The following is a 16,233-nucleotide window of genomic DNA, read 5'->3' as shown; positions in this document are numbered from 1 at the left end:
CAGTTGGACCCATTTTCCAAACTTATTTTAAAATCTGAAATATATAGGCTCTTTTTCAGCCATTTCAGACTTCGGCCCAATTCAGCCTTCAGATTTTTTTTAATTTAAAAACAAATATCTGCATGTTCCAATTCAGATTTCAGATCTGAAAAAATAAAAAAAACAAACAGCACGTAAGTTTGTTTGAAGAAGCACTTTCATTGAAAACTTGGAAGCTGAAGGAAAAACCAAGGAGATTGAAGCCCAATACTCATGGCCGGCCCTGGGCCCAAAGCAGGCAAAGCCTTGCTTTGGGCCACACAGTTTTGGGGGCCACATTTGTTGGTTGTTTCTTTTACGTTTTATTTGTTTGGGGTGCCTATAATACAAATAACCCTCACCCAGCCACCCACGTGAGGAGACTAGAGAATTGCGTGGGTAACTTAAGTCTCAAGCTCATAAGGGCCACCATCTTTTATGTTGAATGGGGCCCACCATTTCATTTGTGGGTTTTTTGTAACATAAATGATTATTCAAATGTGGCCCCCTACTTATAACTAAGAGTGAAATTTGGCCTCTAGTTGTGACCAACTATAAAATTTGACCCTTATTCTAAGTCAAATTTCCCCCAAATACTTTCTTTTTTACCTTTTGTCAAAATATTTTTTCTCGTCCTTCCCTTTATTCATCTTTACGTCTAAAAGTGGTTGTTGCCGTGACTCAATGCTGGTCATTTGTCAATGAGTTAAATATGGGCATACTCTCATCCCCTTTATATGTCTCTTTCTCACTCATTATCGAGAACTCAAGTTGAAACCCTCGTAGAACATCTTATGGAGAACCCCTTCAGAAAGTTTAAGTCAATACAGATCATGTCTTAAAAAGTTAGATAGAAAATGATATTGATAACTTGGGTAAGAATAAATATAATTAATTTGCACCAATCTACGTATGACAATCGAAATAAAAATCTCATCAATAAAGAACATGAACCTTCAAATATATTTTATCTATAGAATTGGGATGTAAGTGATTTAGTTTGAAAGACTTGTTCGTTCAAAATCATACTGTAAGAAATTTTAACAAGTTTTGTGGAAATACTGTAGATACTAATAGTTCTTGTATTATATATGTATCTATATGATATGAATACACAACACAAGGTCAAATTTCTTATTCGTCTTAATGCAAAAAAAAAAAGAAATTCTCGTTTGTCTTGATTAAAGCTAAATGTGAATACTTTTCAAACTTTAGCTTCGGTTTCTTGTGCAAACTCATGCAACTATTTGTGAGTTTTTGCAAAGTAACCTGTGTAATTATCGTGTTATATGTATGAGTTTTCACAATCTTTATTATGTGCAAGCCATTGCACTATTAAATACCAAGTTAAACCCAAAATTTATCGATTTTTTTCCAACAAAATTAGCCATGGGAGTTTTGGCAAATTATACATATAAACTAAAAAAAAACTAGAGGCCACATTTATTCGACTCGCTTTGGGCCTCACAAAAGTCAGGACCGGCCCTGCCAATACTTCAGACCACTTTATCATTAATGAAGGAAGATGTAATGAAGATATAATGGTGGTTGGAAGGGGCATAAAATTGTCGGGTTTGAAAGTGTTCTGGTGAGGTGGAGCAGTCCAACTGGCTGCAGGAGAGAAGAGAGGTGGAAATTACATTTTAATCCCAACGGAATAAGAAACCTTTTAGGTTGGTTTCTAAAGAGATTGTTTAATTATATAGGGTCAATTCCATCTTGGAGAAAAGCTGAGCTCTACTTTCCTGGGGTATAGTCATTTGATCCAAGTTGTTCCTTCTTTTGATGGTCGACGAAGCAGTACGACTACAAAAATCATGGCTCCTAGATGCTGCCCCCTGTGAATAAGTTTTCCTTCCTGTGCTCAACCTTTGTCGTCGCTTGTCTGAATTTCATGTGTTAAAACAATTGGAGTTCCTCAAAGTTTTTGACAAAAGAAATTTCCAATTGGTGTTCAAACAAATCTTCACATAATCCCCGCTAATGAAATATCTAGATGGAAAAGAAAGTGTCTTAGGGAGGAAGGTTTAGAACAGTTCATAGCAATCTTGACTTGACAACTTGGGATTTGGTGTGGGGTAGGGAAGATTTTGTCAGAGGGGTAGTCTTGGAATAGAAAAGTAAGGGATTTGACTTGCTAACGTGATCACTGCCAGAAAAGTGTTCTTGCCTTCTTGGGGAGCAAATTGAACTTCCAGACACTTATGGGGGTCGGAATAGTGAGTTGGTCACAAATTAGGGGCAAAAATGAAATTAACCCTTATATATAAAGGGTTAAGAGCATCTCCAATGACACACTCAAACTCTAAAATTTAGATTGCCACTTACGATTTATAGAGATTTTCTTAAAGAACCTTCCCCAATGGGACATTCTACTAGACGCTCTATGATGATGTGGAGAATTTATTAATAGACTCTCAAAAGAGATTTTAAAATTAGAGTGTCTACTAGAGACTCTTTAACTGTCACTCAATAATTCTAACCAATAGAAATTCTTGCTTTTTAACTATTTTTTATCTACTAAATTAAAGAGTGATGTATTGAGTAGAGGTATTTTAGAGATCTTTATTGGAGAAAAAAAATGTTTAGAGTGGACATACCAGATCTGGTCTGTTCATGGACAGACCAGACCTCTGACGAAGGTCTCCCTTCGCCGGAGTGTTAGAGAGAAAGAAAAAAAAAAATTATGTTTGAAGGTCGCCCGGCGACCTTCGCCGGAGAAGATGATGAGGTGGCGAGAAGATGAGGTGGTAGAGAGAGGTGATGAGATGGAGGAGCCTTCTAAAATTTGTTTTATTTTTTTGAACTCCCAAAATTAGAAGCCCCTTAACAATAAAAAGAAACATAAAAGTCAATCTTATTTGACTAATTTTAAGAAAAATCTTTATTTTTCGGAGAATTTTCTTTATTCCCCAAAGTGGCGGCCTTTTTAATTCTTCTCTTTGGGTGCTTGAAAATGGTATCTATTTTCTCACACAAATTTAAGAAACATAAATATTTTTTTATTGAAAACATATTTGTTATCAAGAAATTTTAATGTTCTTTATGAGTTTGAGAAATAGACCAATCATTCACATGAATTGAACAATAAAAAAATTGAGACTCTTTTAGCAAAAGCATAGTCTCAAAAACCTTTGTTTGGAAAACGGTTTGAAGTGATGAAAGTAAAATGAGGTTAATCTAAAGCATAGTTTTTAAACGATGGTATTACTCTTATTTCAAATTATACATATAAATACCATTCGTTTTAAGGGAGTACAAAATAAAATGTAAATAAATTTTTTAAATAAAAACAACCGAAATTGTGTTACATTGGCCCCAAACTAAAAAAAAAAGAACATCTTCATGCTTCAAACTCATCACTCGGTACTTATGTATGTCCCTTTTGCAAAATAACTCTATAATATATTGAAAGCCCTTAACGGAAATGAGTTTCCTCTTGGGTTCGTCAATACATACGCAAGGCCGATTCTGAGATTTCGGAGGCCCGAAGTGAATTTTAAGAATGTGGCCTACACACGTTTCACAAGAAAAAGTTTGTATCTCGGAACTTTCTACATTTTCTTTGTACATATTATGAGGTTTAAACATGAAACTTGTGTTCATAACTTGTTGTCTGAATCGAACGATCTGATTGAGTTACTAAGAAATCGGTTCTGGGTTACAGAGAGCCTTCGTCGGTCTTTAGTCAACCTCCGAATCAAGTGGTTTTGCGAGTTCGAAACTCAGAGTGTCAGTAGCCTTTTCAGTTTATGTTAACCAGAAAAAAAATGGAAAATGATTCTCTAAGAAAAGAGCCCGAACAACCTTCTTTGTTTGCTTTAATGGTGATAGTGTTGGTTGTGCTTTAATGTTGATTGTGGTGCTAGAGGTTTAGTAATGGTGGTGGTTATTTGGTTAGGTTTAGTAATGGTGGTGGACGTGGTGGTGATGGTGGTGGTAGTGCAGGTACAGTGGTAGAGGTCTAGTAATTGTGGTTGTTATAGTGGGGGTATAACGGTGAAGGTTTAGTAATCGGGTGATGCTAGTTTCCCAAGGAGGTTGACAAGGAGTTTGACATAATGATGAAGTGTATGCCTTTCATAAGTAAAAAAGTGGATGAAAAATTTGTTTTACTTTGAGTCGTTCGATTTGAACGGTTCAGATTTGGGTCATCCACTTTTTTACTTATGAAAGGCATCCACCTCATCATTATGTCAAACTCCTTGTCAACGTCCTTGGAAAAATAGCATTTCCCTAGAAGTTTAATGTTGGAAGTCATGGTGGCCATGGTAATAGTCGAGGTTTAGTAATCGTGGTGGTAGAAGTGTCAACTAAAATAATTTTAAAGAAAAAAAATACAATTTACGATGAGAAAAAATGCTTATGGTTGAGGAAGAACTTTTTTTTTTGTTGAAAGGATTACATTAACATTAAAGAGTCAATTACAATATACTAAGAAGAAAAACACAAATACAATAATTAAAGTAATACAACAAAATATCAGAACTGAAGAGGTGCAAAGTATAACTTCGGTTTGTAGAGCAGTCTTCATTCTGTAGCTTGCAAGGCTGGCAACTCTTCTTGAGTAAGATACTATATTTAATCTTGAGAGTCTGTCTGGTATCTATAAAGATGAAGCTCGTATCTAACTTCTTTTAACAGTTAAGATGGATTAAACACACACTTAAAATTTCCAGAAGAAACGAGGGTGTCTGCAAGATGGAATCATAGGATGATTCCGGGTTATCCCGCCAGTATTCTCCATATACAGAGACCATATCCGATCGAATTCTACAATGTAGAAATAGTTCAGATACCTGGAAAATGGGATCGCCGTCATAGCCCAAGTATGAATACCCTGCTAATCCGGCAAAAGATCGCAATAAAATTGCGTAAAGGAGTGGAAGTGAACATGTTACAGAACTTGGATTCAGAGTTAAATCTATAAGATCACCAAATACACATGTACTCAACAAAAAGTGAGTTGGAACATAGGTAGCATAAACTGCACGACGAAGATGGAGATTAATATACAAAGTAGAGTGCCGACCGGGGTCGAAAGGTAAGTTAATACTTATACTAAATCTCTTATAGGATAATCGGTATGAACTCATGAGCCACAAGGTTAATCGATGGATCCAACTAAACCTAATTTGATTCCAGGAGTTGAAAGATTTTTGGGTGCAGTAATAGAAGGTGGTAGGATGAGATTGAAGGTTGAAGTTATATTCAGTTGGGATCGACGAGATGTGTAAACCTACGGTAAGTTCATCCGTTACCATGATAGGGATGAAAAAAACCACCATTTGATGAGCTCTAAGCTCATGCTCTAATGATGCAATGCTAATCACCAAAAGAGGAAATAAAATCCACATGCAAGACTATAATGATGCAATGCTAATCACCAAAAGAGGAAATAAAATCCACATGCAAGACTGATATTATGGGTATTTATGAGTCAAGATAGAGGTGTTAAGAGATTGTAAGAGAAAGACTGCAAATTGATAACTAGATGTGGTGTTTGGTTTCTATTGGCTAAAGTTGTTCGATAATCTGATATGGGAACAGTGTATCTATGGTTCGTATAGATTAAGCAGAAGAAGATAGAGATTAAAAAGAACAATCAAAATTAAAAGAGTTAAGATCAGATAGACTTCCCTCTGGCTGAAATACTAGTATCTGAAGAGGGTAGCCAGGTGATTCTATTTAATGATTATTCACTGCGTCTTTCGATCTTTCCATGCTTAGCATCTTCTAAGTTGTTAGGATTTTTCTTTGCTGATGTGTTCCTAGGGTTACTGAGAGTTTCACCTGAACCGAGTTGCTAATTTTCGGTGACTGCAAATGGGAAAGAGTCAACTTACACAAAAGGTAAGATCATCAGTAACTGGATCCCCAATCTATCCCGAAGTAACCCTAAAGCTAACTAGTAGCTTGTTTGGTTGATTGAGGTGGGGAGAGAAAGTACAAATCTATTGTGGTTACTGTGATGGTTCTATTAAGGTCAGTTCTAGTAGAGAAAGGTAGTGATTTGGCTGGTTGAGAGGTTGATTTTGTGATTTGGATTTCACGTATTAGGGCTATCTTTGGGTTGCTGATTTATGGTGGTTGAGAGAGAATAATGGATGAAAAAGGTATTGATTAGTTGTTTGTGTGTAGGTTAGATCAGAATATGTGATTGCATGTAGGATTGAAATGAAGGATTGAGGAAGAACTTAGGTTGTTTGAGCTCTCTAACATACTTTCGACCAATGGAGCTACATTAAGCTACTTGTTATATTGGTTAAACATTTTTATAAAGACAATAAATTGGGACCCCTTTATTCTTTCTTTGTAGTCTTTGTGGGTCCTTTGGCACTGGAGGTCAGAAGCGAGGATTTACCCGCTTGCACCTCAGGGTCGGCCATGTACATACGTTAAACCAATTATGACACATAGGAGTAGTTCTTCCCAGAATTTTTTTTATATGTAACTCAGATGCATGGGTACAGTCAATGCAACCGCACCGAACCCCTCCCACTTAGGGGTCTCACTCGAGTAGTGCTAGAGAAAAAAACCTTCTATAATATATCTCATTCTACGTAGCAACGTGGTATATTGCTCAGTTGGTGCGAAACTCGTCCTAGGCTTTTATGGTCCCAACATCCAATCCCGTTCCACAACGTAAATGCATTTACTACTCTGTATGACCTAAATCATGAGTCTCACTTTTTTTCACTATTTTTTTTATTTTTTCATTTCACCCGTAATAACTTTGAGCATATTTTTTAGAACTCAAAGAATTATATAAAGGTATTATTTCTTTCACTTCACTTACCATAAACGACCAATTATTGTTAATTAAAGTCAATTCTAATACCAATTCATTACTCTTAAAAATGTTTAAAATGTAGCACTAAATTAAAGGCACAATGATATCTGATGATTTTAAAATTTAAAATTTAAAATTGGTCAATTTTAAGCATTAAATTTGTCGCTTTTTCACTTTCACTTCAACTAATTTTAAGTTTAAGCATTCGTTCTGACAATTCTTAAATTAAATTTTTTTTTTTGACTTTTCATTCTTTAACTATCAAAATAAGATGATTCAAAAAATGGGCATAAGTTGACTGAGGTCAATGATGCACCCGAAAAGGTTGCACACCCAAGCGGAGGTATCAAGTAGTAACTGGTAAAACCGGAGTCGATCCAAGGATAGGAAGGTGATTCGGATAACGAAGGAGTCTGGTTCGCCGGTCTAGGTATCACTAGCTAACTTAGACTAAAAAGGAAAGAAACAAAGATAATGGGGGTATTTGATCGAACAAGTAAACAAGAGAAGAAACACAAATAAAACTAACTAAATAATATATGTAAACGGACGAGAGAGATTCGAGAGAAGTGTCGGAGGAAACAAGAGTCGGGAGGCAACAAGAGTCGGGAGACAAATAAGTGAGTGAGGTGCGAAGTTCGGGAATGCATAATGATAAACCTACGACTATATGTAGTCCGATCTAATGTTTCAAAGTATAATTGATGTTCGACTCCTAAAGTAGATGTCTCTAAGTACTATGTATATCCGGAGATCATACTTAGTCAAACAAACGTCTAAATCGGTTTATCCCGAGTCAACGAAAGTGTTGTCTAGTCGCCTAACTATGTGAAGTGCATGACAAGACACATGAAATTATGACTTAGACTACGATCGATATCGAATACTTCGTTTCGTCTATTAACTATGCGAAGTTCTTGACAAGACACATGAAAATACGATCAAAACGATAACCGAAATAAATGAACATCAATTTATAATCAAAACATCAAATCATATTAAACATAATCACGAATTCATCACATTTCATCTCATATAATCGACACACTAAAGTTAGCTAAATATGGTGAATGAATAAGAAATGGAAAGAAAATGATGAGAGAATCTCCCTTTTTCGATGTGGTTCGAGGCTAAGATCGTCGGAAAATATGAGTTTTTAGTTGCAGCCGATCTCCCCTTAGCAAATTTCTGGGTTCCCCGTTACGACCACCATCATCTTCTCCATTTATCACAAACTCCATTGCAGCTAAACCCTAGCTTTCTCTCTGTAGCAATTTCTAGCCCAAAATGAAATCAAACCACATGAGAAGCTAGATCAAGACATGGGGAGTAAAAGCCCTAAGGTTCCGGATCAAGAAGGTTGTCGGAACCCTAGAAAATTCCGACCAAAGGATGGTCAAAATCCGGCCAAAATGGTGAGATCCGGCCAAGAAGCCACTGTCCCGATCCGTCCCGTGCTTGTTCCGAGCTGCCGCGCACGTCCCACAACCGTCCCGTGCTCCGTGACGCGAAACCCGAGCCCTCCATGAAGATCTGAGCTGCTGGTCGCGTGCAAGAGAACTCGGAGCTGCTGTTCCGGTCTCTTTCCAGCCATCCCGTGTGCTGCTCACGTTGTTGTTGTTGATGTCGTTCTCTCCCGGGCTGCTGTGCAGATTTCTCGAGCAGCTCGAGCTGCTGCCGTGCAGCCCGAGCTGCTGCGGGCCAAGACTAGGCCGGCCTTGCTTTGGCCGGCAATCCTCCTCCTCTCTTTTTTTTCCCTCTCTCTTCAACACCAAACCCTAGAAACCTTCCTTGATCAACAACACCTAACCCTAGCCTCTTCTCTCTCCCAGGTTGTGTTTTTGTTGCTTTCCAAGATAGAAGATGATGAATAGTAGCCTAAACTACTAACCCTAGAGTCCCTTGACTTAGTCAATTCATTTAGACTTTGTTGACTCTAATCCATAAAGAGAGGGTGCTCATATAATTCCTCCTTGTCATTCTTCTATGGGCTTTTGTGGGCTTTGGGCTTGGTTTAGAAACCAAGAGGTGCCTCCATCCTTGTCTCTACATCTTCAAACTGTCACAAAGGACTAAAATACCCCCAGACTTCTTTCTTTCATAACTTCCCCGTCCGAACTCGGAATTGACTTCCGTTTTCACCGTCGGACTCGTCATTGCCTCAACTTGTAATTTGATTTGCTTGAAGTCATTTTCTCTCGTTTTGGGCACATGAAATGATAGTGATAACACTCGGAAATGACTAATTAGTCTAAGTTAGGCTCTCCAAATGTGACATTTTCGTGTCACATCAGTCAATAAGTGAAGAAAATACCAAAAGTTCATCGGGTCAACCCGTATCAAGTCGACAATGAGGTTGGATCCGAAAGAGGTTTGCCACTCAAGTCTAGGACTTGACGCCTAAACCTTGTCTTGGCTCAAACACAACCAGGTGAGGCCACGTAAGTGGGGCCAATATCTCAATTATATTTCCAAATGTGGGGGGTGCGGAAGTGGGGGTAAAAACGTGGCTAATGCTTTACCGACTTAATACCAAATCCTATCAAAGATCCCGGTGAGGATCTTAACTATTTATTAAACTTGAGCTTCAAGAGTCCCGTAAGGAGGAAATTTCTCTTAAGGAATCTACAATCTCTGAAAAACAATTTATCTTACACTCTAAGGTGTCGTTTGGCAACATTAAATTAGTTACTTTTTTGCTTATTTAAGTAAAAAAGTTAGTTTGGTAACGTAAAAATTTCTGCTACTTGAGTTAAAATTTGACTTCCTATTGAAGTTCAAAATTTTTGCGTATGACTTTAAAGTTAAGTTACTTTTTCCCAACACATACACGAATATTACGTGACTATTTTTTTTCTTGTCTACCTCCAACTCCACCATAACACAATTTACACCACTACCACCATACCTCAACCACCACTATTGGCGCACCTCCACCACCACCACCACCACCACCACCACCACCACCCCACACCTCCACCACCTCCACCGCAACCACCACACCACAACACTTCAAATACCACCACGACCACCACCAAGCTTCCATGTAACGCCCCAAATCTAGATTTCCACGTCGGCCGCCATGAAAACCTAAACTCAAAGCATTTCTCCGTAGAACAGTAAACATAGTTGATATACCCATCAAAAGAGACAAATAATATCAAATGTGAAGCTCATAAGAATCAATAAATCATCTAAAAGAAATTCATTAAACTTTCTTAACTCAAACAATGGTTCTGAATCATCGACACGTAGGTCGGACAATAACGAATGAAAGAAATAACTATCTAGAAAGTGAAACTCCAAATAACTACCTAATCTCGAAAGCGAAAACTAAGAAAGAAGCTCTGAGCTGACAAACTGGGATCAAGCTGGTGGCGCTTCCCGATCTCTATCACCTGAAAAATAGTAGGCTGGGTCAGAACCCAGCTAGTAGATTTCTAATTACCTAAGGTCTAAATAGACCAATTCAATAACAAAACCAAGTATCGAACAAAAGAAAAACAATAACAGTTTATTGTGTTACACCTTTCGTGTCAACACCACTAAAGTCAACCTGATTCACAGTTGAAGAGATTCAAACAATACAACTTCCCTTTTGGAGGGGCACAACCAATTTTGAAGTCCACGAGATAGCTTCACTTTGCATCCGTGTTTGCATCGACTTAAACCTCTCAATAAACCATGGATACCTCTCCAAAAGGCAATCCGTGCAACACGAGCACTTCTTATATGAGCAGGAGGCGAGCCAACCTCTAGTTGGTAAATTACTTCTCAAACTAGAAGTATGTGGTCCACAAGAATGAACTTGTGTTTGCATCGATTATCCTGTCGAGCCAACCACCTATGGATTACAACCGTCAATCTGTATTAGAACTCAAGCCCCTGGTCCACTAGGTTGTCCAATATCAAATTGACAAGCCCGTGTTTGCAATCGACCCACATGTCGAGCCAACCAGTCTTAGTTCAATCCATTAACGAAACTCAAAATCATGGTCCACCAAGTTATCTAATATCACATCAGTAACTAGTGTTTGCAATCGACCCACATGTCGAGCCAACCATTCTTGGTTCCGACTAGCCTATGCTTTCTAGGTTAACAACCTAAAGCAATGTATCACACACAACTATTGATAGCACTTATGCTCCAATATCAAACATATAATCTCATACAATCAAACGAGTCAAACATGATAAGTATTGGTTATATTATCACTATAACCTATTACGATGAGTTTACTTTTATAAATATGTCTAGAGATGCAAAATACTACATCTAATTGATCACAAACATCAATTATCAACATCAATCACATAAACACAAATAATCCTTAGCATCTAGGCTGCTGTTCGGGGGTATTTATACTATATTTATATAACTTAAATAACCTAGGTTGGCTGTCCGGGTATATATATACTCCATTAATATAACTATAATGTTCTAGGGTTACTTTATTGTTGTTGGAATTAGTTTCTAATCATAGTATATGTCTATTGTATCACTAATTGGTACTAATTTGATGATAACCTAGCAACAATTGCAAGTTTAAAGATATTATAGTTCTACCTATTCAAAACTAGGTTTAAAATTGAAGAGGGCTATGTAAACCCTAGGGAAAAAGAAACCTACTTGATTTTGTAGCACCAAGAAGAAGAAACCAAACCCCTTTAGTAAAGCTCTTTGATCCTCCTTCTCCTTCCTCCACACTTCCTCTCTCTAAGCCACACTTTCTCTCTCTAGATTCTTCCCAATTTAATTAACTTGTTGCTGCCCTGTTTCTCACGGCTGGAAAAAGAGAGAAAATATGAGGGGCAGTAGGGTTTTTAAAGGGGTGATAAGGTGGTCCTGCTATAGGCACCCCGTAATTAATTGTTAGGGCACTACATTCCACCACCACTACAACCATCACCATGTCTCCACAACCTCCACCACACTCCACCACCACCATCTCTAAGCCTTCACCACCACTACCATAATCACCATGTTTCCACCACTCCCATCACCAAGCCTCCACCACCACTGATGCACCCGAAAAGGTTACACACCCAAGCGGAGGTATCAAGTAGTAATCCGGCAAAGCCGGGATCGATCCAAGGATAGGAAGGTAGTTTGGATGTCGAAGGGTCTTATCCCCCGGTCTAGATATCAAAAGCCAACTTAGACCAAAAAGAAAAGGAAACAAAGATAAATGTGGGTTTTAGATTGTGAGAGTAACAAAACAAGATAACTAATGAAACTAGACTAAGCAATAAAAGTAAACGGGCGAGAGAGATTCGAGAGAAGAGTCGGAGGAACAAGAGTCGGGAGGCGGTAAAACTCGATTCGGGCAACAAATAAGTGAGAGAGGTGTCGAAGTCCGGAATCCATAATGATAAACCTACGACTATGTGTAGTCCGATTTAATGTGTCAAAGTACAATCGATGTTCGAGTCCTAAGGTGATGTCTATAAGCGCTACGTATATCCGGAGATCATACTTAGTCAAACAAACGTCATAATCGGTTAATCCCGAGTCATCGAAAGTGTCGTCTAGTCGCCTAACTATGTGAAGTGTTTGACAAGACACATGAAATTATGACTTAGACTACGATCGATATCGAATACTTCGTTTCGTCTATAAACTATGTGAAGTGCTTGACAAGACACATGAAAATACGATCAAAACGATAATCGAAATAAATGAACATCAATTTATAATCAAAACATCAAATCATATTAAACATAGTCATGAATTCATCACATTTCATCTCATATAATCGACAAACTAAAGTTAGCTAAACATGGTGATTGAATAAGAAATGGAAAGGAAATGGTGAGAGAATCCCCCTTTTTCAATGTGGTTCGAGGCTAAGATCGTCGGAAAATATGAGTCTTTAAAGTGCAGCTGATCTCCCCTTAGCAAAATTCTGGGTTCCCCATAGCGACCACCATCATCTTCTCCATTTTTCACCCAAACTCCATTAAAGCTTAATCAAGCTTTCTCTCTCTAAAGATTTCTTACCCAAAATCAAAATCAAACACATAGGAAGCAAGCTCATGATGTGGGAAACAAAATCCCTATGGTTTCCGGCCAAAAAGGTGGCCGGAAAACCTAGAAATCCGGCAAGAAAGAAATCTAGGGTTCGGCCAAACCCTAGATCCGACCAAACTTAGCAAATCCGAGCATCCCGCGTGAAGTCCGAGCTGTCTAGAGGTGCAGCCGAGCTGCTGTTCGTGCTGTGGAGAAGTTGGTGGTCGTTGATGCTCTGTGCCGTGAAGAACAAGCTGCTGTCCCGTCAAGAACAGCCATCCCTGGTCGCGTCCCGTGAAGAAGCCTGCAGCCGCATCCGATCCGAGCAAGAGCAGCAGCTTGAAGCTTGCTGGAGCTGCTGCTGCCGCGAGTTCCATGGCCGTGCGAGCTGCTTCGAGTGCTGGCCGCGGCTTCCATGCCCGTGCTCCATGGTGCCGGCCAAGTTGGCCGGCACCCCTCCTTCTTCCCTCTTTCAACCCTCTCTCAAACTTTCTCAAAAATCCAAGAACCCTAAAGAAACTTCAACAAACCCTAGCCTCTCTCTCTTGCTTGGGGAAGAAGATGAATAGTCCTCTCCCTTTCTCTAACTTGTGTATACCCAAACCCTAGACTTAGTCAAGTTTGACTAAGTCTTGGGCTATTTAGACTTAGACTTCTTTAAGAGGTGCTCATAGAAATCTTCCTTGCTTTCTCTACTTTGGGCTCTTGGTTATGGGTTGGGCTTTGGCTCTCATTTAGAAATCAAGGGGAGTGCCTTCAAGGAAAGACTTTGGCTTCTTTCTATTGTAACTTCCCCGTCCGAACTCCGAATTGAATTCCGTTTTCACCGTCGAACTCGTCATTGACTTCACTTGTTGTTTGACTTCTGACTTTGACCAAAATGACCAAAATACCCCTGGTGCTCTTTTCTTCCATTTTGCCGCATAAGATGAAAATGTGATAATTCGCTCTCTTTATTCCGAATTACACGCCAAACCACAAATAAACTACCTAGCAATAAAAACACATAAATAATTAGAAATAAAACTCGAAAAGAACTAACTCATCAAAGTTAAGTGACCTAAATGTGGCATTTTCACGCCACATCAACATCCCCAAACTTAGAATTTGCTAGTCCTCGAGCAAACAAACAAGACAATAAAGTAAACCTAGCTCACTTTCGGAGGACTCCCGGTTGCATTTAGCGTATGCAACAAGCCTTTAAACCCTTAGGTTACCCCTCAAGGACGAGTTTTGTCTCGTGAGGGTTTCCAGTGAATACACCCACAAAGTTCTAGATTCCAAGGGACAAAAGGGTTCAACTATCGATGCAAATAAGGTGATGATCAACAAGTGAGAGACTTAAGTATGTCAAACATATGAATCAAACCAATAAACACAAAAGCATGCTAAGAATCTCCTCACTAATAGTGTTATACTCAAATGTAAGTATCCCATCATCATGAGTATCATCCAAGTCTAAAGTAACAAAACTTTGTTTCCTATCATAGCACATTTCGCCTCGACTTTGGCCTCACGGTCATACACTCTTAAACATGAAATCACTCAAAATGGAATCTAATGGTTCACTCTCATGTGTGAGCATGGAATAAAGTAAACTAAACACATATAAAAATTAAATGAGGATATCAAGTTCTAAAACGAAATGATCTCTTAGGAATGGAAATAACCACTAACGGAATGGGGAAGCTCACTCACCCTTCTCACCCACTGTACCCTCTAATAATGTCTCCTAAAGGTAAACGGATACAAGTGATGGAATGGAAGATGATGAAATCCCGAGAATGTCGACGCCTTCAATGATAAAAGAACACTCAAACAACCTTTAACTTGACTTTTTGCTTTGAATACTTTATTTATTCCAAATACTTACATAAACACTCAAAAGTTCACATGAACTTTTACACAAAAACAAGTTTCTTTCTTTTTATTTTTCTTTTCTTTTTTTTTTCTTTTTTTTTTTCTCTTTTTTATTTTTCTCTTCTTTTTTTTCTTTCTCTTTTCTCTTTTTTACACACATAACCAAACACAAAAGTACAAACTAGTATTCTCAACAAATCACCTTTACTTTCACACTTTGCTTTCACATTCTTTCTTCTTTACTTTTCATGCCTTCATTCTCGGGAGTAGTATGATGAATGGATGGTGGAGTATCCGTTTCCCTAAAGTCGACACTATTATCGAGTTTCATGGACTACAAGAGTAAGGTTTATTCGCTATCCCGATGTCACTCCTAGTGGCTAAGGAAGTTGAGCTCATGAGATCGTCTAAGCTCTTTTGAAAGTTGCGAAGTTGAGTAGCTCTTCATTCTACTCGGAGTTAGCGCGGAAGAGTACACTCAAAAGCAATAGAAAGGCTCAGATATCTCACATGGGTTGAAGTCTCCACTAATGACTATTTTAGGTCACTTAGAAGTGTTCCTTCTTCCTTAAGATGATACTCACATGATAAGACACCAACACCAAAGGACTTAACATTCATGAAAAGACTAAGAGCATGCATAAGATTTATCAAGAAAGAACCACATGTATCAACATACTTAAAAATACCACTAGAGTCATACCAAATCTACCCAAAAATTTTCAAATTTGGTCAATTTGTTGAACCCTCTTGCCTTTTGAAATCTAAGGTCATGATGTCATGCGACCAAAAGGTCGTATCCCCATCCCCAAACTTAAAACTAACATTGTCCTCAATGTTCTAAGTATATGTTCACTAAAATATAAGAGGTACAATAAGTTAAAGAGAAGAGTGGAAGGATATTACCATAGCCGAAGGAGATAAAAGATAATACTACCAAGACTTGTGTATTCGAGTTCCAAGTTGATGATGAGCCCAACGCCATCCCCAAACTTGGAACGAACCACGTCCCAAAGGTGTACAAATTGAGGAACACTCCTAACACATCAATAATATAATAAGAATGAAGCATAAGCATGACCATATAAAAATGACCACTCACGCGGGATCACTCGATTGCATCAAGCTATGCAACTAGCCTTTGAGTCTCTCGTATGCACGAGAGCACGAGTTTTGTCTCGTGGAGGGTTTTCAGAGATGCTACCCACAAACATCAAGGTCCCACCTCAATAGACCAACCAATCATATAACAAAAGACGAAAGATTTGGGGGTCTTCCCAAAGAAAAGATGTAACCGGTAAGAACCGTCTCACAACAATGTAATGACATTGGTACATAAGTGAGACGGTAAAAAATAAGAGGTAATCCCCAAACTTGGATGATGACAATGCAACAAAGTTTGATATAATAACAGGGAAAACATGCATTTCACTAAAAGGATCTACATATGTATGAGATATTGGTTGAGATGTCGAACTAAAACCTAAGGGGCTGCCCATAAGGCTCAAGACTAAGTCACAAGTTTCCTTAAGTGAGGGTTCAACCAATCCTT

The 16,233-nt window shown here is 38.4% G+C and overlaps 1 protein-coding gene across 1 annotated transcript in view; it reads right to left on the bottom strand.

Moving 5' to 3' along the window:
• Window positions 1-14,897: 14,897 nt before the first annotated feature.
• The window catches only part of LOC147537443 (uncharacterized), a 33,274-nt gene continuing 31,938 nt past the window's right edge, over window positions 14,898-16,233 (bottom strand). Inside the window, exon 3 of the mRNA XM_086641699.1 lies at window positions 14,898-16,122. Coding sequence (XP_086497825.1) covers window positions 15,908-16,122 — 215 coding nt within the window. The 3' untranslated portion in view covers window positions 14,898-15,907. The remainder of the gene's footprint in view (window positions 16,123-16,233) is intronic.

Source organism: Eschscholzia californica, unplaced genomic scaffold (assembly GCF_041429995.1).
Source record: "Eschscholzia californica isolate CP2 unplaced genomic scaffold, dmEscCali1.0.p SCAF_5, whole genome shotgun sequence".
NCBI classification, from domain to species: Eukaryota; Viridiplantae; Streptophyta; class Magnoliopsida; order Ranunculales; family Papaveraceae; genus Eschscholzia; species Eschscholzia californica.
Note: the sequence above shows the minus strand (reverse complement) of the source record. Positions and strands in the feature narration are given on the sequence as shown.